The sequence below is a fragment of the Schistocerca serialis genome, chromosome 1 (assembly GCF_023864345.2).
Source record: "Schistocerca serialis cubense isolate TAMUIC-IGC-003099 chromosome 1, iqSchSeri2.2, whole genome shotgun sequence".
Lineage (NCBI taxonomy): Eukaryota > Metazoa > Arthropoda > Insecta > Orthoptera > Acrididae > Schistocerca > Schistocerca serialis.
The window spans coordinates 119,023,679-119,049,354 of NC_064638.1; the positions used below are offsets into that span (position 1 = coordinate 119,023,679).

Consider the following 25,676-nt stretch of genomic DNA (forward strand, 5'->3'; position numbering starts at 1 on the left):
AAAACAAAAGTGTGTTGAAATCTTAAGCACTGTAACTCACAAATAAATATACCACAACTGAGTACTATGAAAACAAGTGTTACCTTTTAGGTATCCTCGAGCTAGTAGAATCCACACCGCAACTTTTTGTGCAAAGTAAGTGAAGCAAGGGCAGCCAGAAAACAGAACCTTCTGACGAGCCCAACCAGTCACGCATTTTGCCTTCAGAGCATACTTCAGCAAAAAATTTTAATATCACTGTTATAGTGTCTACCTGCAGCATGTGAAGTCCATCTAAAGGATGACAAAGAAAGAAGTAGAGGTATATACAGAAAACAGCATTAAACAGGTTACTACACAATACAGGGTGGCGAACGAAATGTGTTACCAATTGTTTCTTTCACAAGTTACGACGCAAATTAGATATCCCGCTGGGATCTCTACAGCAGTACCAGCAGATCTTGGAAAAACAAATGAGTTACGAAATGACGTGTAATGCACGATACTGCCGCTAGGAGACTAGTAAGCAGTAATGGCTGACAATGGAAGACTGACGACACAGCAACGATCGGCAATTGTGTTACTTTTTCATTAAACGAAAAGCCTTGTTATGACTCAGAGGCGTTTTCGACAACAGTTTAACACACAATGGGTCCCTTGCAAGAAGACCATCCACAGGTTGTATGATAAATTTGTACAGGAAGGAACAGTATTGGAAGCGAAGTGGCTTCGGCCTAAGCCGGTTTGTTCACCGGAGAATATTGACGCAGTACGAGTTGCTGTACAAAGAAGTCCCGGGAAATCGTGTAGAATGGCAGCAGTGCAACTGGGAATATCCAGATGCTCCGTTCAATGCATTCTTAAAAGCGACCTCCATATGTACCCATACAAGATGACCTGTGCACAGAAGCTCGCTGAAGAACACAAGCAGCAGAGACTAATGTTTGCTCAGTGGGTGGTGGATAGGGAAGAAACTCTCAGAAACGTTTCGTTTTCAGACAAGGCGCATTTTCATTTAGACGGTGTGGTTAACAAACAAGATGTATGTTTTTGGGCCACTGAAAACCTTCATGAACGACAACATTATGCTCCGAGGATCACAGCGTGGGCAGCAATTTACAGTCACGGACTTATTGGACCCTTTTTCTTTGAAGAAACTGTGAACAGCGAGCGTTATTTGAGTATGTTTCGCAATAGCTTCATTCCACAGCTTCTTGCTACTGCCTTGCCCTTCAACACGCAGTGGTTCATGCAAGATGGAGCAAGGCCACATACTGCAAACACTGTGTTGGAGTTTTTACACGAGCATTTCGACATGCGGATCATTTCACTCACGTTTCGAGGTTGCTTCAATGACAAACAAAATTGACCCCCAATAGTCCAGACTTCAATCCATGTGAATTTTTTCTTTGGGGGTACCTAAAGGAAAAAATTTTCCCAAAACGTCCACGTGATTTAATGGAGCTCAGAAGACTTATTCTTCAAGCTTGCAGTGAAATTACGGAAGACATGCGCCATAGGATCACTAACTTCAGTGTTCGTTTGAAGGAAGTTAGGAAATGAAATGGTGGACATATTGAGCATATGCTGACATAGAACAAATCTCCATGGACGGCTCTTCATTGTAGTAAAAGTTCCTTTCAGATTGTATTGACATTAAAGTTTATATTCAAAAACAAAATGGTAACACATTTCGTGTGCCACCCTGTAGGTACATAGTTCTGTACAGGTACATTATGAGCAACTACATAAATATCTGAGAGATTGTAAAGCACTGTGAATACTCAGAAAGGATGGGAGGTGGGATATATAAGTTTCGGAAATGGTGTTGGGGCAAGACATGAGAAATACTTGTAGTTTGACTAAACAAGGACATGAATAAATTTAACTTATATCATAAAGTGTTGTTATACAGACACTACAAAAAGTTTCAGACTGAATGTATTGATGAGAGTACGTTATTCAATTAAAGAGTTTACAACCTCTTGTATTAGATGCTTCATGCTAAATTATATGGCAGCAGAGAGTTCTATTTAAATACAAGCAGCATTTTGTAGTTTCATTAAAAGCATTAGGAATTTATTTGCCAACTTCTAATTTTACTTCACAATAAAACAGATCTATGAACAGAAACACTGAGGAGCTTGTTTTTACTGATTGCAATACCTTTCCTTTTGCTCTAAATGTCTAAAGTAACCAACAAAAAACATGTATCCGTAATGCTGGAAAATAAATGTTCAGTTAGGACACAAATTTAAAAAAACCTACTTATTAATTTACTTACAACCATACAATTTCAAGACACATTTCTTAGTGAAATTAATCAACATTTCAAACTTATATCAGGCAGGAACTACAGATTAGACAAAATGCAGGTTTTTTCAGCAAATCCCACAGAAGAAACTTCTCAGATTGTGAGCTGCTAATCAAGTCATCTTGACACATTTTTCCAACACTTCTTCAGATAAAGTAAAGATTATAAGTAGGAAACTATCCAAAATGTTTCATCAAGACAATGCAGTCACTTGGGTGATGACCCAGCAAGATTTGTTTACTACTTACTAGATGTTACAATTTTTTGTTGATGGTATGAAAAGCATAGAAATTTCTTTTCTTTACAACTATTTTTATCATACTAAGTTTGTCTTGGTTTAATGCCTAATCATAATATATATTCCACACTCATATTTATACAGGATGCTTTATTTAGAAGGTACGTTATAAATGTGCTTGAGCAATGAAGTGAGTTCTTCGTATTGTTGGTTCGCACTTAAATATATTTATAGTGATACTGCTTTCTGCCTATGCATTTTTGTCTATAATACTTCATCAAAACTCATTCTTTATTCCTATGATTACCTTCATATAAGGGACAGTCAAACCTAGACAGATGGAAAAAAAGGTAATTAAACCTTTTACTGCTTCCAAAGCAATTGCCATAATCATTAATAAACTGTTAACACATTTATCCCACTGCGAGACAAAGATGGTTATTCCTTCATGGAAAAGTATTTGTAGTTGTCTTCCAAACAATGCACCTCTTCATCTGAAGCAAGTCAAAGCCATGAATGTCTTTCTTCAGGGCTCCAAAAGATGGAAATAGTAAGGGAAGAGACCGGGCTGTATGGAGGATGGGTAAGGATGTGTGCAATTTCCGTATTTTTGGAACCATGAATGAAGACATTTGAGGCCATCAATTTGCTCTGGGCGAAGAGGAGCATGCCTATGGCACAGTCACAGTTCTGTAGGCAACTGCAAACATTTTTCCATGAAGACACTGACCACCTTACCTTGCAGTGAGACAACAATGAACAGCTTACATAATTTGTTTCCATCTGTCTCATTTTCATTCCTTGCACGTACCACAAGAAATACAAGTAACATTAAAGAATAATTAGAAGTGAAATAAGAAAATCTTGCAGAAGTATGTGCAATGAGGTGAAAACCAGAACAAACTGCTGGATAATAATTATGGTAGGATGGTTGACTACAATTTTTGACACTGAAGGATAATCATGTCATCAATAACAGCTTTCAAGTGGTCATCACTGTCAAAATATTCTCAATAATGACCCTGTGTTTGAGAGTCCTATTTAAACTTCAAGGAAAAATAGGACATTTACATTCCATCATGTTCTGTCTATTGTAATCCAACTTTACGTAAAATTAAGGAAAGGTAACCACTCACCAACAAAAACAATGCGTGGAGCCCGACCATTAGCTCTTTTTATAGAAATAATATACACGTTCGTGGTTTAAGCCACGAGAACTGTGAGAATGGAGGCTGTGCTGGAGAGAGAATTCCTACCTGCATAGTTCAGATGCATCTGTGCTGGAAGTGAGTATCAAAATGGCCCATATTGTGAAGCAAACTGTTGAAGTCGTGTTTGCTGTGCAGCAAGTTTTGCAATTGGGTGGTCAAGTTTGTAATTTGCCACAGTTTGTCAATAGCCATTCATGTGAGTAGATAGTTAGTTACTTGTCTCGTGTCCACATAGAATGCTGTACAGGAATTTCAGCAAAGCTGATACATAACGAGGCTACTCTCATACTTGGTCCTCCTTTTTATTGGGTATCTTGTCCAGCCCATCCATTAAACAAGTCTATCATGCCATCTGCTCCTCTGACACTTGTTGTCTAAACTTGTTAGCCAGCCACCAACCAACACTCCTGTGATCAGCCATCACCCAGTACCACCATGACCTTGAAAAGCTCAACCACATCTTCCACCAGGGCTTCGACTATCTCTCGTCATGCCTGAGAGGAGGGATATCCTACCCAAAATCATACTCACATTCTCCGTAGTACTATCTGGTTGCACAGCCAAATTACTGAATATTCTTGTCCATCTCTATTCCAATCCTACACACCATAGCTTTTTCCCTTTTAGTTGGCCCATGTGCAAGACCTGTCCCGTACACCCACCCCCACTTTCTACTGTTGTCCAGTCATAGGCATTTTCTACCCAATAAAAGGCAAGGCCACGTATGAAAGTAGCCATATTATATATCAGGTACACTGGGATTACTGTACAAGATTCAATGTGGGCACGACAAATAACCTACCTCTACTTGCATGAATAACCACTGCCAAACTATGAAAGATGCCGAACATGCTGCACACGCAACACAAGTGACTTCAACAGCTACTTCACAATCCGGGCCACTTGAGATACTTCTTTCCAGCACAAGTATCCCTGAACTAATAACAAGGGAAACTCTCTATCGCACCCCCACTCAGATTTAATGGTAAGATGGCCCAGTGGATAGCCCGCAATAAACTGAAGACAGATCAACCATGAGAACAGGAAGGAAGTGAACTGAACTCTGAAGAAAAAGTGTAGAAACAGTGAAACAGTCCACAGACTACAATATAGAGCTACCTGACAGAACAAAGGCGTTATGGTTAAGTGGTCACCGTGTCGGACTGCCAAGCGTGCGAGCCTTATTTGAAACATCCTCGTCTCATTTATTTTTATACACTTTTTTTCCCCACAACATTTGAACTGTACATCTGGTCACTGGAATCTTTGTTCACTTTCTTTAGCCTTGGCAGATGTCTTATTATACACTGGTTATACAATATGAGTCATGTGGTAAGAATAAGTTACCGTTGCACGTAAACATGATTAATAGTGAGAGCAGATGAGATACCACATAGATGTCTCACAGAAATGAAAAAACAAATGCGTGTGAACTATGTTACAACATAGGAATTCAAGAGTCAAAGCTTCCGAAATGGAACGCAACTTCAGAAACATCAAAAACATATGTTTTGAAAGAACACAGAGGAAGTGTGTGATTGTGAAACTGTTGCATAATTTGTTGCAGATTATGTGAAAAACTATTGTGTTTTCATCATTACCTTGGGATTGATCACGTTCATATTCATACGAACACCTAAATTGGGCAAGGAGGCACATCTCACTCACTCGGCATGCACACAAATTAGGTGTGTTGGTAAGAGATTCCTCTCATATGACACACATACTGTCACTAATGCCATTTATGAAACACCAGACATGTTTTCTGTGGAGGATTTGGTTGACTTGTCACCTTGTCATCAAACATGTGCGGTTATTTTACGCATTGCTCCATCTAGGAATTTCCATTATTTCATAATCCAACTTAAAGACTTCTATAACAGTTGCAAGTTGTAATCACAGTTTATTTACACCATAGGCTAAATTGTTGTATCTGCCAAATGAAATGATTTGAGTGGTAACTCAATAAAACAGCAAAAGGGGAGGGGCATGAGACAATATTACAGTATTTACTCAATTACAAGATGAGGTTTTTCCCCAAATTTGTCATTAAAAAACTATAGAGTCTTATATTTGCATTTAAACTATTACTGCTGAGGTCAATGTTTTTACATTGATTAATAGACTGATGTAGGGGCCATCTTACATTTACAGGTGAAGTTCAGGCTACTGAGGTCACACGTGTTGTATTTGAACAGGCATGCAATAAAAGTTCTCACACATGTATGGAGACCGTACACAAATGTTAATAGTGCTTTTTAAGGGAAGTTAACAGTGAAAGGTGAAAATGTTGCCCTTCAAAAACATTACTTAATTTTATACATTAGTCAATATTTTACTTGACTGTAAAGAGGCTGTAATGATTTACCAAATGAGTTGTAAATGAAAAATTCGTTTGCTGTACACATATTAAAATACCGGGTAAGAAAGTTACAGACATTTCATCAGCTCTAGAACAGGATGGGTAAATTCAGATGAATCAAGAAAGAAAAATAATCCAGAATTAAATATCTAAATAATGAAATAAACCATAATAAACCGACAAATTCTTATCATGCAAATAACAAATTCTTATCATTTGAATAAATTGCAGCAGAAAGACTTAGCCGTGGAGATAGTATAACAGACATTCCTAGATCATGGGATGAGCAAATGTTTTAGAATTTTACACAACTGTGATTGTGATCTCTTATTTACGTATTAGTTGGTAGTGGTACATATTACCTGCACCACTGAAGATATTGCAGCCTGTGTTTCACAGACGCTCAAGCACAGCATTACAGAAGAGTTGGTGATACCGGCTGAGAACTAGGACAAGTGCAGGGAGGGGAGTAGTGAGTGTGCTGCCAACCATGGGAACCTATATCATGTACTTTGGCTTTTGATGAACATCTGCCATGTTTAAACTGCAGTTTGCCTGGGTTGGCCTTAAAATTGGACAGATACACAAAAATGGGATACATTTCTGCACAAGATGGTAAAAGTCTACATGAGGCCAGTGGCATACTTACATGTTTCCTGCAAGAATGTTGTTACTTGCTGTGAAGTATAAGGGGAATGATAGGGGGTGTGTCAGCTGCTGGTTCTGTGCAGCCATTGAGAGAATGGCAGGTACATGATTGATATGTTTGGAAACAAAAGAACATTGTAACATTCTCACACCCATAAGGCAGCAAAATTCAATGTATTTTCGGAGGAGGAGGGGTTGGGGTTGGGGGAACAGCTGAGTTCTCAGGTTTGGAAAGAAAAGTGAAATTGACAGTTAGGATATAAATTTAACAACTGTTTTATTAGGATGATGATTAAAAATGGTGATACCACAGTAAACCATTTCTGTGTGTTTATTTTTCACATATTATCAACATATACACAATCAATAAATGGCCTATATTTAAAATAGGTACACTGCTAACTTTTAGGCAGATATTTAATGTCAATAAAACTCTCAGTAATTTTGACTGGTCAGAATCTGTTAGAAATAAATTTTTCTCAAGGTGCCTCTTAAAAGAAAATAAATATGGTGGGGAACGGGTAGAGGGGGTAGGGGGTGTGGGGGGGGGGGGGGACGACACCATTACATTCAGGATCATCTTATACTTAGGTAAAGAGGGTAATATATTCTGTGAATAATAGAGTGGGCTACAGTTGTCATTACCAAGAAATTGCTGCTGAATGCTGAATACACTATGGGTTATTTGATGGTGATCTGAACTGAAATTACAAATACAACAGAGTAACAGTTATTAACAGTGAATTATGAATTTAAACAGAAATACTGCAAAGCGCCATTCTCAACAATGACAAAAAATATAACCTGTTTGGAGTTAGTCTTCAAGAAGTACAAATTTCCTCGATATAGTTTTAGGAAAACAGTTATATATAAGCGAACAAGAAAATTCTGAGATGTGTATATTTTACAACGTAACTTAAGTGATGAGCAGATGTAAACTTCTTAGTGAATACTTTTTTGGATAATATAAATAAATAAAAGAATAGAAATAAACTACTCAGAAATAATAATAAAAACAACTGTACCTTGAGGAAAAGTGGTTGTATTGTTGCAGCAGGAAGTCCCATCATCCATATCTGAGACCAATGAACTAGGATCACGAAACCCGGCCTTTCTTGAGGATGACTGAGTCCCTTTGTCTGCATTGTCACTTAGCTGCTGTTCCTCTTGATGACAGAAATCTGGCGAATACATGAAAAATGTAAGTCTGCAGGCTTTTGCAACAGTTGCCAACGGAAGTAAGATCCTCTGGATAATTAGGCTGTATTGTTTTCCTCTTGTACTACTTCAACAACTCGAGTGTTTCAACTACTTCGCTGGAATCTTTTGGGGATATCTAGTGTCCACAGGTAACTGTACACTGTCAAAATTCAGTGCTGCATTCACATATAAACAGATATTCTCCTGCAGTGTTTCTAAGGTGGAGAATTACTGAGTGCAAGTTCCTCAGGCTCTGATTAGTAGGCTGATGTTTTAGTTAGGGACTGACAGTAGGCAGTACAAGAATAACAGCCTTACAGAGCGGAAAAATAGATCTTCATCCAATGATACTCTGTGTTCCAGAGTACTTTTAAGGTCTTTCCAATCTTTTGTAGCCAACACATCTAGGAACAAAACATCTTTCTCACTCTCCATCTCCAAAGGGAAGTTAAATTCAGGGTGGACAACATTTTTTTTAAAAAAAGTGAAATCTAAGCAGTTTTTTTTTACATCATAGGAAAAACAAAATCATCGGCATAATGGAGATGACAGGCTGGACATAACTCAGCACTGGTTATTGCATGTCGTCCAAAATACTTCTTTACTGCACACATTGTGCACATGCAAGACGTGCTTGGCTATCCCTGGCCGCATGCAGTATGATTATGTATGCTACAACATAGTTCCCCAACTGCCTGTGATCAGCTATTTGTCCACCCGAGCCTGTGGGTGCTTGGCTGCCTGCAGGCAGGCACTTTAAGTGCACTAAATCTCTACATAATGTGTGCAATACTTCACAAATAAGTCTATTTTCCTGTCAACGTGTTTCAGCTTCTCTGATATACAGTTGGCCATCTGCAGATGGCAGATCTCCTTCTTTGTATATCTTTGGTTGTATGTATACTATGGGCATAATAGGGAATGTGGGCCACCAGAATCTTGATTTTATAACTAACCATTTTTAAGCCTTGTAACATATTTTTTTCTTAAATTTTATAATAATCTACACCAAAAAGCCATTTCTTTACTGCTTCAGTCACTTTTATTTTAAAGATCACTGTTCATATCAATAGTTGTGCTACCATCATCAGATAGATTAAGATGTTTTACACTGCAGAATTCAACTGCGATGTCCACATGTGCTATCCATTTGGTGGACAGGGATGTAGCAAGAAGTTTGTGTGTCTTTTGCACTAGTGAATAAACAGCAGCGTAATTTACAATGGTAAAAGATGTAATGTATATAGAATCTAATATCCTGTTTATCTAAATACACTATGTGATCAGAAGTATGCGGACACCCCCAACAACATACGTTTTTCATAGTAGGTGCATTGTGCTGCCACCTACTGCCAGGTACTCCACACCAGCGACCTCACTAGGCATTAGACAGAGTGAGAGCGCAGAAAGGGGCACTCCGCGGAACTCACGGACTTCAAATGTGGTCATGTGATTGGGAGTCACTTGTGTTATATACGTCTGTACGCAAGATTTCCACACTCCTAAACATCCCTAGGTCCACTGTTTCCAACGTGATAGTGAAGTATAAACGTGAAGGGACACGTACAGCACAAAAGCGTACAGCTCGACCTCATTTGTTGCCTGACAGAGACTGCCAACAGTTGAAGAGGGTCGTAATGTGTAATAGGCAGACATCTATCCAGACCATCACACAAGAATTCCAAACTGCATCAGGATCCACTGCAAGCACTATGACAGTTAGGTGGGAGGTGAGAAAACTTTGATTTCATGGTCGAGTGGCTCCTCATAAGTCACACATCATGCCGGTAAATGCCAAATGACACCTTGCTTGGTGTAAGGAGCGTAAACATTGGACGATTGAACAATGGAAAAACGTTGTGTGGAGTGACAAATCAGGGGACTTGCACCCCTTGTTGTTTTTCATGGCACTATCACAGCACAGGCCTACACTGATGTTTTAAGCACCTTCTTGCTTTCCACTGCTGAAAAGCAATTCAGGAATGGTGACTGCATCTTTCAACATGATCGAGCACTTGTTCATAATGTACGGTTGTGGCGGAGTGGTTACATGACAATAACATCCCTGTAATGGACTGGCCTGCACAGAGACCTGACCTGAATCCTATAGAACACCTTTGGGATGTTTTGGAACTCTGACTTTGTGCCAGACCTCACCGACCAACATCGATACCTCTCTTCACTGCATCACTCCATGAAGACTGGGCTGCCATTCCCCACTCCATGAAGAATGGGCTGCCATTCCCCAAGAAACCCTCCAGCACCTAATTGAACGTATGCCTACTAGAGTGGAACCTGTCATCAAGGCTAACGGTGAGTCAAAACCATATTGAATTCCAGCATTACCAATGGAGGGCACCACGAACTTTTAATTTTCAGCCAGGTGTTCAGATACTTTTGATCACATAGTGTATATTTCAGTTGACAGTATGTGAAGCCAAGCCAAAGTTGTTACATCTTCCTCTATTATTCTGCAGTATCCATTACCATCACCATGGTGTCTTTCCACTGGCCAGTTGTATTTTGTGCAAATTTCTTTAAACGTTTTGACTTGGTACTGAGCTAAAATCATCTTGACTATTTTGTGGATGAAATATCAGTTACATGGCTACATCATATAAAATAGTCACGTACATTCCAAAATTTATTTACTGGCATCTGTCCTGAAATTAATTTCCTCCGGAGATGGGGAGGTGTTGGTTTATGTAAGATCTGAAGAGACACTGGAAGTATACAGGAAGCCTAACAACACAGAAATGTTTAGTCATTACTTACCATCCACCAATCAGCTCAAGCATCGCTAAACATGGTGTCTTTCAAGCTTTCTGTGTTACAAACAATGAAAACTTTGAATCTTAAGTGTATACTTAAGGGACACATTAACGCTAAAGGTTATGACAGCAATGTTACAGATAGCAACTTCCGAAGGTGTTGTTCTAAAATCTGGAGCCTTCTTCCTACTTGCTAAGGCTATCATATGTCTGCAGGGTAATGAACAGCATTGGTAAAATTCTTCAGAGAAACTGTATAAAAGCGACATTTCTTCAGTCAATATGAAGCAGAGGACATTCTCTGGCCTAGCATGGAACCCTTCATCTTCACACAGTCATATTTCACGAAGTGATCTGTGATTGTTGTAATGTGTATGACATGACTTTGACACAAAGAATGAAATCCATGAAGTCACAGAGATCTCTAACAAATAACTTCATCTCTGCAGAGATGATGACTACAGGCTACCAGATTTGTGGCTTATGACCACCAAGGAAGTACCTAGCAGGACAACATGTGAAAGAAACAAACTATCTAAGACACCTGCAGTGACACAAAATTGAACTACGGCATTCCTGCTTTTACCAGTACAGTTCGGTTTTAGAAGTTGTTTAACAACTGCAAATGCTATATTCTCTTTTCTCTGTGAGGTGTGGGGTGGGTTAAACAAAAGGTTTCAAACACTTCGCATATTTTTTGATTTAACTAAGGCATTTGAATGTGTTGATCACAAAATATTGCTCCAGAAGGTGGACCAATATGGAATACGGAGAGTAGCTCACAATTGGTTCACCTCTTACTTTAGCAACAAGCAGCTCATTATTCATAATGTTGATAACAGCTGTGATGTGGGGTCTGAGTGGGTTACTGTCAAGTGGAGGGTGCCCCAGGGATCAATGTTGGGGCCACTCCTGTTCCTTATTTATATAAATGATATGCCCTCTAGTATTAAGGGTAAATCTAAAATATTTCTATTTGCTGATGACACTAGCTTGGTAGTAACGGATGTTGTGTGCAACATTGGCTTGGTTTCAAATAGTGGAGTACATGATCTAAGTTCAAGGCCTGTAGAAAATAAACTAATGCTAAATCACAGTATGACTCAGTTTTTTAGAGTTTCTAACACACAATTCAACAAAATCTAACGTTTTAATTTTACAGAATGGGCATTTGGTTAGTGAAACTGAAAAGTTCAAATTTCTAGGTGTTCAGATAGATAATAAGCTGTCGTGAATAGCCTACGTTCAGGAGTGATCGTTCGACACGAAAATTAGTTTACTTTGCTTATTTTCATTCGCTTATGTTATATGGTATTATATTTTGGGGTAACTCTTCCCATTCTGAAAGGATATTTTTGGCTCAGAAACGAGCAGTTCAGGCAATAAGTGGTGCAAGTTCATGAACTTCTTGTTGACCCCTGTTCACGAGTCTGGGTATTTTGACATTGGCCTCTCAATATAAACTATTGGCCATTAAAATTGCTACACCAAGAAGAAATGCAGATGGTACACAGGTATTCATTGGACAAATGTAATATACTAGAACTGACATGTGATTACAGTTTCACGCAATTTGGGTGCATAGATCCTGAGAAATCAGTACCCAAAACAACCACCTCTGGCCGTAATAACGGTCTTGATACGCCTGGGCATTGAATCAAACAAAGCTTGGATGGCGTGTACAGGTACAGCTGCCCAAGCAGCTTCAACACGATATCACAGATCATCAAGAGTAGTGACTGGTGTATTGTGGTGAGCCAGTTGCTCGGCCACCATTGACAAGATGTTTTCAGTTGGTGAGAGATCTGGAGAATGTTCCGGCCAGGGCAGCAGTCGAATCTTTCCTGTATCCAGAAAGGCCCGTACAGGACCTGCAACATGCGGTCGTGCATTATCCTGCTGAAATGTAGAATTTCGCAGGGATCAAATGAAAGGGAGAGCTACGGGTCGTAACACATTTGAAATGTAATGTCCACTGTTCAAAGTGCCGTTAATATGAACAAGAGGTGACCAAGACGTGTAACCAATGGCACCCCATACCGTCACACCGGGTCATACGCCAGTATGGCGATGACGGATACACCCAATGTGCATTCACCACGACGTCACCAAACACGGATGCGACCATCATGATGCTGTAAACAGAACCTGGATTCATCCGAAAAAATGACGTTTTGCCATTCATGCACCCAGGTTCGTCGTTGCGTACACCATTGCATGCGCTCCTGTCTGTGATGCAGTGTCAAGGGTAACCGCAGCCATAGTCTCCGAGCTGATAGTCCATGCTGCTGCAAACGTCGTCGAACTGTTTGTGCAGATGGTTGTTGTCTTGAAAACGTCCCCATCTGTTGACTCAGGGATTGAGACGTGGCTGCACGATCCGTTACAGCCATGCGGATAAGATGCCTGTCATCTCGACTGGTAGTGATAGGAGGCCGTTGGGATCCAGCACGGCGTTTCGTATTACCCTCCTGATCCCACCGATTCCATATTCTGCTAACATTCATTGGATCTCGATCAATGTGAGCAGCCGTGTCACTATATGATAAACCGCAATCGCAATAGGCTACAATCCGACCTTTATCGAAGTCGGAAACGTGATGGTACACATTTCTCCTCCTTACCCGAGGCATCACAACAACGTTTCACCAGGCAACGCCGGTCAACTGCTGTTCGTGTATCAGAAATCGGTTGAAAACTTTCTTCATGTCAGCACGTTGTAGGTGTCGGCACTGGCGCCAACCTTGTGTGAATGCTCTGAAAAGCTAATCATTTGTGTGTGTATATATATATATATATATATATATATATATATATATATATATATATATATACACACACACACACACACACACTCAATCTCCGCTAATTTCAAGTTGCCGCCACTCATAGCTCACTTGTCATTCAACATCATCTTTGCCTCTGCACTTCCGCCTCGACTGACATCTCTGCCCAAACTCTTTGTCCTTAAATATGTCTGCTTGTGTCTGTATATGTGTGGATGGATATGTGTGTGTGTGTGCGCGCGCGAGTGTATACCCGTCCTTTTTTCCCCCGAAGGTAAGTCTTTCCGCTCCCGGGATTGGAATGACTCCTTACCCTCTCCCTTAAAACCCACTTCCTTTCGTCTTTCCCTCTTTCCTGATGAGGCAACAGTTTGTTGCGAAAGCTTGAATTTTGTGTGTATGTATGTGTTTCTATCGACCTGTCAGCGCTTTCGTATGGTAAGTCACATCATCTTTGTATATATATATATATATATATATATATATATATATATATATATATATATATATATATATATATATATATATATATATATATATATGATGTGACTTACCAAATGAAAGTGATGGCAGGTCGACAGACACACAAACAAACACAAACATACACACAAAATTCTAGCTTTCGCAACCAATGGTTGCCTCGTCAGGAAAGAGGGAAGGAGAAGGAAAGACAAAAGGATATGGGTTTTAAGGGAGAGGGTAAGGAGTCATTCCAATCCCGGGAGCGGAAAGACTTACCTTAGGGGGAAAAAAGGACAGGTATACACTCGCACACACACACATATCCATCCACACATACACAGACACAAGCAGACATTTGTAAAGGCAAAGAGTTTGGGCAGAGATGTCAGTCGGGGCAGATGTACAGAGGCAAAGATGAAGTTGAAAGACAGGTGAGGTATGAGCGGCGGCAAATTGAAATTAGAAATTAGCGGAGATTGAGGCCTGGCGGATAGCGAGAAGAAAGGATATGCTGAAGGGCAAGTTCCCATCTCCGGAGTTCTGACAGGTTGGTGTTAGTGGGAAGTATCCAGATAACCCGGACGGTGTAACACTGTGCCAAGATGTGCTGGCCGTGCACCAAGGCATGTTTAGCCACAGGGTGATCCTCATTACCAACAAACACTGTCTGCCTGTGTCCATTCATGCGAATGGACAGTTTGTTGCTGGTCATTCCCACATAGAACGCTTCACAGTGTAGGCAGGTCAGTTGGTAAATCACGTGGGTGCTTTCACACGTGGCTCTGCCTTTGATCGTGTACACCTTCCGGGTTACAGGACTGGAATAGGTGGTGGTGGGAGGGTGCATGGGACAGGTTTTACACCGGGGGCAGTTACAGGGGTAGGAGCCAGAGGGTAGGGAAGGTGGTTTGGGGATTTCATAGGGATGAACTAAGAGGTTGCGAAGGTTAGGTGGACGGCGGAAAGACACTCTTGGTGGAGTGGGGAGGATTTCATGAAGGATGGATCTCATTTCAGGGCAGGATTTGAGGAAGTCGTATCCCTGCTGGAGAGCCACATTCAGAATCTGATCCAGTCCCGGAAAGTATCCCGTCACAAGTGGGGCACTTTTGGGGTTCTTCTGTGGAAGGTTCCGGGTTTGAGGAGATGAGGATGTGGCTCTGGTTATTTGCTTCTGTACCAGGTCGGGAGGGTAGTTACGGGATGCAAAAGCTGTTCTCAGGTTGTTGGTGTAATGGTTCAAGGATTCCGGACTGGAGCAGATTCGTTTGCCACGAAGACCAAGGCTGTAGGGAAGGGACCGTTTGATGTGGAATGGGTGGCAGCTGTCATAATGGAGGTACTGTTGCTTGTTGGTGGGTTTAATGTGGACGGACGTGTGAAGCTGGCCATTGGACAGGTGGAGGTCAACGTCAAGGAAAGTGGCATGGGATTTGGAGTAGGACCAGGTGAATCTGATGGAACCAAAGGAGTTAAGGTTGGAGAGGAAATTCTGGAGTTCTTCTTCACTGTGAGTCCAGATCACGAAAATGTCATCAATAAATCTGTACCAAACTTCGGGTTGGCAGGCCTGGGTAACCAGGAAGGCTTCCTCTAAGCGACCCATGAATTGGTTGGCATACGAGGGGGCCATCCTGGTACCCATGGCTGTTCCCTTTAATTGTTGGTATGTCTGGCCTTCAAAAGTGAAGAAGTTGTGGGTCAGGATGAAGCTGGCTAAGGTAATGAGGAAAGAGGTTTTAGGTAGGGCGGCAGGTGATCGGCGTGAAAGGAAGTGCTCCATTGCAGCGAGGCCCTGGACATGCGGAATATTTGTGTATAAGGAAGTGGCATCAATGGTTACAAGGATGGTTTCCGGGGGTAACAGACTGGGTAGGGATTCCAGGCGTTTGAGAAAGTGGTTGGTGTCTTTGATGAAGGATGGGAGACTGCATGTAATGGGTTGAAGGTGTTGATCTACGTAGGCAGAGATGCGTTCGGTGGGGGCTTGGTAACCAGCTACAATGGGACGGCCGGGATGATTGGGTTTGTGAATTTTGGGAAGAAGGTAGAAGGTAGGGGTGCGGGGTGTTGGTGGGGTCAGGAGGTTGATGGAATAGGGTGAAAGGTTTTGTAGGGGGCCTAAGGTTCTGAGGATTCCTTGAAGCTCCGCCTGGACATCAGGAATGGGATTGCCTTGGCAAACTTTGTAAGTAGTGTTGTCTGAAAGCTGACGCAGTCCCTCAGCCACATACTCCCGACGATCAAGTACCACAGTTGTGGAACCCTTGTCCGCCGGAAGAATGACGATGGATCGGTCAGCCTTCAGATCACGGATAGCCTGGGCTTCAGCAGTGGTGATGTTGGGAGTAGGATTAAGGTTTTTTAAGAAGGATTGAGAGGCAAGGCTGGAAGTCAGAAATTCCTGGAAGGTTAGGAGAGGGTGATTTTGAGGAAGAGGAGGTGGGTCCCGCTGTGACGGAGGACGGAACTGTTCCAGGCATGGTCCAGGGCCTCGCTGCAATGGAGCACTTCCTTTCACGCCGATCACCTGCCGCCCTACCTAAAACCTCTTTCCTCATTACCTTAGCCAGCTTCATCCTGACCCACAACTTCTTCACTTTTGAAGGCCAGACATACCAACAATTAAAGGGAACAGCCATGGGTACCAGGATGGCCCCCTCGTATGCCAACCTATTCATGGGTCGCTTAGAGGAAGCCTTCCTGGTTACCCAGGCCTGCCAACCCGAAGTTTGGTACAGATTTATTGATGACATTTTCGTGATCTGGACTCACAGTGAAGAAGAACTCCAGAATTTCCTCTCCAACCTTAACTCCTTTGGTTCCATCAGATTCACCTGGTCCTACTCCAAATCCCATGCCACTTTCCTTGACGTTGACCTCCACCTGTCCAATGGCCAGCTTCACACGTCCGTCCACATTAAACCCACCAACAAGCAACAGTACCTCCATTATGACAGCTGCCACCCATTCCACATCAAACGGTCCCTTCCCTACAGCCTTGGTCTTCGTGGCAAACGAATCTGCTCCAGTCCGGAATCCTTGAACCATTACACCAACAACCTGAGAACAGCTTTTGCATCCCGTAACTACCCTCCCGACCTGGTACAGAAGCAAATAACCAGAGCCACATCCTCATCTCCTCAAACCCGGAACCTTCCACAGAAGAACCCCAAAAGTGCCCCACTTGTGACGGGATACTTTCCGGGACTGGATCAGATTCTGAATGTGGCTCTCCAGCAGGGATACGACTTCCTCAAATCCTGCCCTGAAATGAGATCCATCCTTCATGAAATCCTCCCCACTCCACCAAGAGTGTCTTTCCGCCGTCCACCTAACCTTCGCAACCTCTTAGTTCATCCCTATGAAATCCCCAAACCACCTTCCCTACCCTCTGGCTCCTACCCCTGTAACCGCCCCCGGTGTAAAACCTGTCCCATGCACCCTCCTACCACCACCTATTCCAGTCCTGTAACCCGGAAGGTGTACACGATCAAAGGCAGAGCCACGTGTGAAAGCACCCACGTGATTTACCAACTGACCTGCCTACACTGTGAAGCGTTCTATGTGGGAATGACCAGCAACAAACTGTCCATTCGCATGAATGGACACAGGCAGACAGTGTTTGTTGGTAATGAGGATCACCCTGTGGCTAAACATGCCTTGGTGCACGGCCAGCACATCTTGGCACAGTGTTACACCGTCCGGGTTATCTGGATACTTCCCACTAACACCAACCTGTCAGAACTCCGGAGATGGGAACTTGCCCTTCAGCATATCCTTTCTTCTCGCTATCCGCCAGGCCTCAATCTCCGCTAATTTCTAATTTCAATTTGCCGCCGCTGATACCTCACCTGTCTTTCAACTTCATCTTTGCCTCTGTACATCTGCCCCGACTGACATCTCTGCCCAAACTCTTTGCCTTTACAAATGTCTGCTTGTGTCTGTGTATGTGTGGATGGATATGTGTGTGTGTGCGAGTGTATACCTGTCCTTTTTTCCCCCTAAGGTAAGTCTTTCCGCTCCCGGGATTGGAATGACTCCTTACCCTCTCCCTTAAAACCCATATCCTTTTGTCTTTCCTTCTCCTTCCCTCTTTCCTGACGAGGCAACCATTGGTTGCGAAAGCTAGAATTTTGTGTGTATGTTTGTGTTTGTTTGTGTGTCTATCGACCTGCCAGCGCTTTTGTTGGGTAAGTTTCATCATCTTTCTTTTTATATATATATATATATATATATATATATATATATATATATATATATATATATATATATATATATATATATATATATATATTCCTTACTGTCATTTCTTGTTAACAATATTAGCTTATTCCCAAGAATATGCAGCTTTCACTCTGTTAATATTCAGCTAAAATCAAACCTGCATTTGTATTGGAGTTCCTTAACTCTTGTGCAGAAAGGTGTGCAGTACACTGCTGCACCCATTTTCAATAAGCTACCACTCGAATTAAAAAATCTTAGCAGTAATCCATGCACTTTCAAATCGAAACTGGAAAGTATCCCCATGGGTCAGTCCTATTCTGTAAAGGAGTTCCTTGAAAAATTAAGCTGATTCTTATTGTATTGTTGACTGCGTTTACTTAATCTTATGGACTGACTTTTGTTTTGATTCATAAACATTTATTTTTATCTGTTATTACTTTTATTTTGTAGTTTCATGTACTGACACATTCTATGGCCTTGGAGGTTTGCTCCTCAATTTAGTTCTATGGAACTTGACATGGTTTAAAAAAAAAAAGCCTTCTGCAACACCAGAATGACAGCAAAGATGGTGTACATTGTAGAGTTATTAATGTTAGAAGCATATGAATGGTTTCATTTTCATGGTGCTATATTTGATCTTTTCTACATTTTAGTAGAATTCATATTCATATATAGAAGAAGTAAAAGTTTCTATTTTATTTTCAGTTGTTATTTATTTGTTATGTTTGCACATATTGGTCCATATATGACAGTGCACCATACCAATATGCTTCAAAAAGCCGCACACGAAAATGTAAGTTTTCATGCAGTCATATCTCGGGTTCTATTGATCACAGAGATGAGGTGCCAAGTGTTTTGAACAGGCAACCAACTGTATACCTATCGGAATAACGAGCATACTGTAGCTATCCTACAGTACAGAGCCAAAATTTAAACATTACACACTTCCCCCGCCCAGGCAAAGTGAGCAAATTGGTCGGTTCTTTTGCACTGGGTGTGGTCTAGGGTGGGCCTTCGATAGCTTATAAAAGCACCATTTGTTGATGGGCGGTTCCTGAGAAAACACCAAAAACCGATAATTTTTGGGTACCAAAAGTACCAAGTGTTGAAATGGCCACTTCTATAACTTCTATTCATGGCATGTCGTCACAATTTTTACCATTTTTTATATCATTATCCCATTACTGCGATCGAGAGGTTGAACGTTACAATACTTGTGTGCATAAAATATACTTGTAATATTTCGTCTGTGGCATAAATGTAGTTTTAACTGACAGTGAAAACATGGTAAGGATTCTGGGGTCACCAAACTATGTTTTTAGTTCCCATATTTTCACATTATGGTGCACTGTCTGTATGATGGCCACTGTAGGTGTAGTTTAAAAGTGTTGTACATTTTTATGTGAATTATTGTACAGTAAACTTGCATTGGGTGAGAGACAATTGTGTGTCAACCATACTGATTCATTGTTTACATGTATCGAAGAATGTAACTGTGTCTAAGTATATAAATAAACTATAAAAACTTTAGTAACATGCAGAATTCATTTCATTTAAGCAGTACTCCCTGCTGTGACGGGGAAAAGGAGGGAACAAGCAAAAAAATGCTCCTGTTGGAACATAAAAGAAGTGAATATGTTCCTTTTTAAAGGACTCTCACAGAAAAGTGGGGACCAGATGCCTCAATCCTTATTCCGCCTTCATCAAAAATGTTGGCATCCTAAAACATTCACGCTTTTTTGTGCTGAAACAGAGTAACAGAGAAACAATGTCAGTGGAAGAGAGAGAAGTCAGTGCCAGTGGGAGAGAAAGAGAGTGGAGACAGAGCTGGTGGGACAGAGAAAGTGGCAGTGGAAGAGGGAGGGAGGGAGAGATGGATGGAGACAGCAGCTGTGGGAACCAAAGAGAGAAGAAATAGTGATAGTCAGTGAGGACAGTAGCAGTAAAAAAGGAAGAGAGATGGACAGAGATAGTAGGAGTGGGAGCAAAAGAGGGATGAGACAGTGGAAAGAAAAAGAGAGTTGTGGAGACGATACATAGACAACATGGGGGGAGGGGTCTGGACTACTCCACACTGGCAAACTAACATGAAAAAAATTGTCTAAGTTCCTCCCATCCCCTATACCCACCTGTTAATGTTTCCCAGTCTAGGGGCCAAAATCCCCTGCAAACCACCCCCAAAAATATGTATAAAGAGGAGACAATAGTAGGTGAAGACAAAGACAGCAGACTGCAAGTGAGAAAGGCAGAGACAGTGACCACAGGCAAGAAAAAGAATGGGACAAAAAGAATGGCACTGGGACAGAGAGATAGTGAAAGATGCAGAGAAGGAGACAGTGACAAATGAGTTTCTTTCCCACTAATGATTTGTGATTTCACCAAGATATTTGAACTGTCGAACTGCACTAATATTTTCAGTGTTCAGGAAGACTGCTTACAGGTGTTTCATGGGTATTGTCTCAGTTTTCTTAAAGGATTATTATAATCCTTTTCGAGACTGGTGACATCAGCATGAACTATTTCCACATCAAGAACTAAGAGAACTAAATCATCCGCAAACCCCAGGCACTCCGTTTTTGCTCCAATTAAGATTTGAGGCGTGTTTCTTTTGTTAAATCTCCATGATGTAATCGAATACTACATTGAAATGCAGAAGCGATCGCCCATCACCTAGTTTAAGACTAATTTTCACTGCAAAAAATTTTGAACTTCCTTCTCCCAACTTTACCTTCAAATTTGTATTAGTTAAAGTTAGTTTGATTTTTATTAATTTGTGATGAAGATTATATGACTGGTAATTCTTTTAAATTATAGATCTATGGATACTATCATGGTGTTTTTTTTTTAACCTAAGAATGAAATGAAGAGCTGTTTATTTCTGTATTTGCAATACTCCATTATCAGCCAGGGGCTGAGAATTTGGTCTCAGCAGCTTCTGTATGGGGAAAATCCTCCTCGATATTTTCCAAGTTATGATTCCACAGTTCTGTTTTATTTTGTTAAAACTTATACAAAAGAAAATTTGGAGGTGCACTCTAGACCTTTTTTTATTTATTTATTTATTTTTTTTTATAATAATGGATGGATTATTCCTCTAATCCAGTGCTATGAGATTCTCTCTCCGACACCTATTTTGACTAGATGGTGGTGAATATTTAAGATAGCAGGTTTTCTTGCATTTTTCCACATTTATGCATAGATTAGGTCTTCACTGCATACCTCGTAAATTTTTTAGTTTTCTGATTGCAAGATCTACCTTCTTGATGCGTGGAGGGTGTCTTTTAGTTCCTCACCTTCTTCACAGTTTCAGAATATCACCCTTCATCTCTCATCAATGCCTTTGTGAATAACATTCAGAATTGTAATTTGAGGATTTATCCTCATCTCAAGGAGATACCTGAGGCAGTTAACCATGGAAAGTCCTTTGAAGATATCAGTGTAATACATAAATATTTTAAATGCTGGAACTCTAAGAAAGAGTAACGATGTTTGATATTGGGAGAAATAATGATTCTTCTTTTAATACATATATATACATATTAATTCATTGGATTCATATATGGTGACAGAAATAGTATAGAAGGTGCACACGCAGATAACAAGCAATAGAATTTGAACCTGTACAAAAAATTAGTTGATTTTGAAACTTGCAGGTTACTAAATTGAAGTAAAATCTACTAAAAATAATTCAAATATTACAAAATACAATTACCAAAATTATTTCTTTGTTTTTTTAATAGTTATCTTTGAGGCAGCAAATCAAAACACACACACACACACACACACACACAAAAAATAGAACTTTGTTGGAAAAAGCATCTATTAATATCTGAATATGAACTTTCCTATCGACATAAACAACAGAAGCTACTGATTAAGAGTTTTAAATGAGTATAGATATGTTGTGCATTACACACTTAAGGGAGCTCTGCAGCATTATTCCAGTACTACAACCGCTGAATGAGGTCTACACAGAACATCACCTTTCACTTGCTTCACGATGTCAAGCATTACGAACCAACCCAGATGGCACAAGCTGTGAACCAGTCATTAAAGGCAGCTACATCATGCTGGGCAGCATGTTCAGCAACTGGGCAGTCCAGCTATCTCTTGGTCATAGTTTGGGGGCACATAGAATGCCACACAATGGTTGCAGCTAAGATGTTTGAAAGAGGTGGTAGTGGGGTGATTTACAAGACAGGTCTTTATCTTGGTCTATTGCAAAAATATGAGGCAAGGGGGTTGGGAGCAAGGGTGGGATAGGGATGAACAAGAATACTGCATATGTTGGGTGGGCGGCAGAACACTTCTGTGGGAGAGGTGAGGTGAACAGTGGATAGAGTATTACCCATTTCAAGGCATCACGAGACATGTGAAACCCTGATGCAGAATAGAATTCAGCTGCTCCAGTCCTGAGTCAGGAGAGGACTGCTTCTTTGTAATTGGACAGTGGGTATGTGGGAAATAATAGGGGACTGGAGAGAGAGAGAGAGAGAGAGAGAGAGAGAGAGAGAGAGAGAGAGAGAGAGCTTGGGAGATCTGTTTCTGAATGCAGTTGAGAGGATAATTTCGGTCTGTGAAGGGCTCATTGGGCCCCTTGGGATATTTGGAGAGGGACTGCTCATCACTAAAGATGTAATGGGCATGGGTAAGCTAGGCTGTATGGAAGAGAGTTCCTGATATGGAATAGATGGTAGCTGTTGAAGTGGAGGCACTGTTGGTTGTTGGGAAATTTGATGTCGGCAGTGGTATTGGCGTGGAGATCTACATCTAGGGAGGTGGCTGCTTGGGCTGAGGAGGAGCATGTGAAATGACTGAAGAAGAAGGTGTTGAGATTCTGGAGAAATGTGGATAGGGTGTCCTCATCCTACAACCAGATCATGAATGCCATCAGCACACCTGAACCAGGGGAGGGGTCTGGGATTCTAGATGGCAAGAAAAGATTCTCTATATGGCTCATGAATAGGTTGGCATAGGATGGTATCATTTCACTACCTACAGCCCTTCTGAGAGTTTGTTTGCAGGTGATGCACTCAAAGGAAGAGTGACTGTGGGTGAGGATATAGTTGGTCATGATGGCCAGGAAGGAGGTTTAAGCTTTGGGGTCAGTCAGGCATTGGGAAAGATAGTGTTCTATAGTGGTAAGGCTATGGGCATTCGGAATGTTAGTGCACAGGGATGTGGCATCGACATTTGTGTGCAGGCCTCCTGGTAGTAAAGGAACAGGAACTGTTGACAGTTGGTATAGGAAATGATTAGTGTCACATAAGTGGGTAGGTTACACGTAATAGGCTGAAGTGCTGGTCCACAAGGGCAGAGATTATTTCTGTAGCAGCGCAGTAACCAGTCATTATGGTATGTTCCATGTGGTTGAGTTTACGTACTCTAGAAACCATGCAGAAAGTAAGATTGTGGGGTTTGATGGGTATGAGGAGGGAGATAAGAGTGCCTAAAACTGGGGAAAACGAGATGGCACCAAACTCACAGAATTATATTGTTTAAATAGTTCTCATCTTCCCAAAAATCACAGATGCAAAAACTATTTTACCAGTAATTTATGTACACTTACCAAGAATGATACGTGTTAATACAGCAAGCAGCCCTGAATCCAGCAACTGCTGAATAGATGGTGGTGACTGACATGCCATGGCAAGAGTCATCAGCTGACTTTCACTACGCTGCATTTTGTCCTTCTCATGTGCCATGATATGACTGTACCATTCTCCATTTTGTTTATCATCTGCTGACTCCAGATTTGAGTCACTGACACTTGGTTTACTGAAGTAGGACTCCTTTCTGTAGTAAACATTTAACCACAGTAAAACATGTTAAAGAGCAGGTGAATGCTTTGGACAGGGAAAATAATCTGTGTTTGATAAAACATTGCAGATACAACTGGTGGTGAGAAGTGAATGAAGAAATGCATGATAACATGGAAAGCAAAATAAAGTAAATCTGCTGTTTAAATAGGATAAATTGATATTTAGTACCAAAAGGAAACTGTGGAAGTGCAAGGCAACCAAATGGCTGGTCAGTACTTACCTTCACAAGGTGAAATTATAAGAATTGCCAGTAGACATGTGCAGAAGTAGATACATACACCAAGTCAATGATAGATACAAAAGAAGACTATTTAAACACACACACACACACACACACACACACACACACACACACACACACCCCTAACTGAGCTGCTTCATTACACTGGCTGACTACTTTCACTAAGGACTTTCCATTAATGTATTTAAAAGTAGAAACACCTAACCCAGTTTTTGAAACTGTTAATTGCTTTCCCTCAAAAGGAAATTTGATAAATTGCAGAATGTTGGTCAGGAGCAGCAGCATTCAGATGCTAGGCTGGGAGGGCTCACCTTCAATGGTAAGTTAGCCCACAAGACAAACTGTATATTGGCCACTTAATATTTGACTACCAGTGCAATAAAGAGTTCAATAATTCTAACTAGATCAATGAAATGATGATGCATCTATTCGACTGATTCATTTGTCTCAGTAATAAATGATATAAAACAAACAAACCTGTTATTCAGTTCCGTAGCCAACTGACGAATTCCTAGGTCAGACAATAATGTTCCAGTTCTCTGCAACAACATTGGAAATAAACTATGCCTGATGTAACACATTGCACATAACAGAGTATCAATAGCTTTCTTCAGTGCAGAATGAGATGGCAGACTCAGTGTCCACTTATACACTATCCTGAAATTGGAAAGCAACAATTTACATCAAATACATGGCACTACTCCGAGTTAAGCAGCTCATATCCTGTTCACCGGGAAAGGAAATTTCACTTACTGAAACAATTCTGGGGTCACCATTGAGTACAGATCATAATTTACTCTTCTTTCATGAGCAGCCCACAAGATAGCAGCAGCACTATGTACATAGGCTGATGATGGCGACCAAATTTCTGTACTGGAAAATGACTGCTCTTGAGCCTGTCAAAAAAGACAACACAGTATTGCTATTAAAAGAAACCGGAAAGCAAGATGTTACACAGATTTGTACACTTAAAAAACACTGAATGAGGTGTGTATGAATTAGAACAAAGCTTTTACAAATCTGAATTCCTAAAAAGGAGCATACACGGCGTAAAGAGAACAATATGAGTTGGGATACAATAGAAACTACGCAATTATTTGAAGAATCGAATTCCCATGCTTCATATTTCTGACTGCAAATGAGTTAATGTGTTAAATAACTGACTTCAAAATTTATATATAAAAACAAAGATGAGGTGACTTACCGAACGAAAGCGCTGGCAGGTCGATAGACACACAAACAAACACACAAAATTCAAGCTTTCGCAACAAACTGTTGCCTCATCAGGAAAGAGGGAAGGAGAGGGAAAGACGAAAGGAAGTGGGTTTTAAGGGAGAGGGTAAGGAGTCATTCCAATCCCGGGAGTGGAAAGACTTACCTTAGGGGGAAAAAAGGACAGGTATACACTCGCGCAC

The 25,676-nt window shown here is 40.9% G+C and overlaps 1 protein-coding gene across 1 annotated transcript in view; it reads right to left on the reverse strand.

Moving 5' to 3' along the window:
* Positions 1-25,676, reverse strand: part of LOC126463579 (baculoviral IAP repeat-containing protein 6) — a 314,074-nt gene that overhangs the window by 64,445 nt on the left and 223,953 nt on the right. Inside the window, 5 exon segments of the mRNA XM_050096169.1 lie at positions 84-273; positions 7,778-7,933; positions 23,768-23,994; positions 24,739-24,918; positions 25,015-25,157. Coding sequence (XP_049952126.1) covers positions 84-273; positions 7,778-7,933; positions 23,768-23,994; positions 24,739-24,918; positions 25,015-25,157 — 896 coding nt within the window.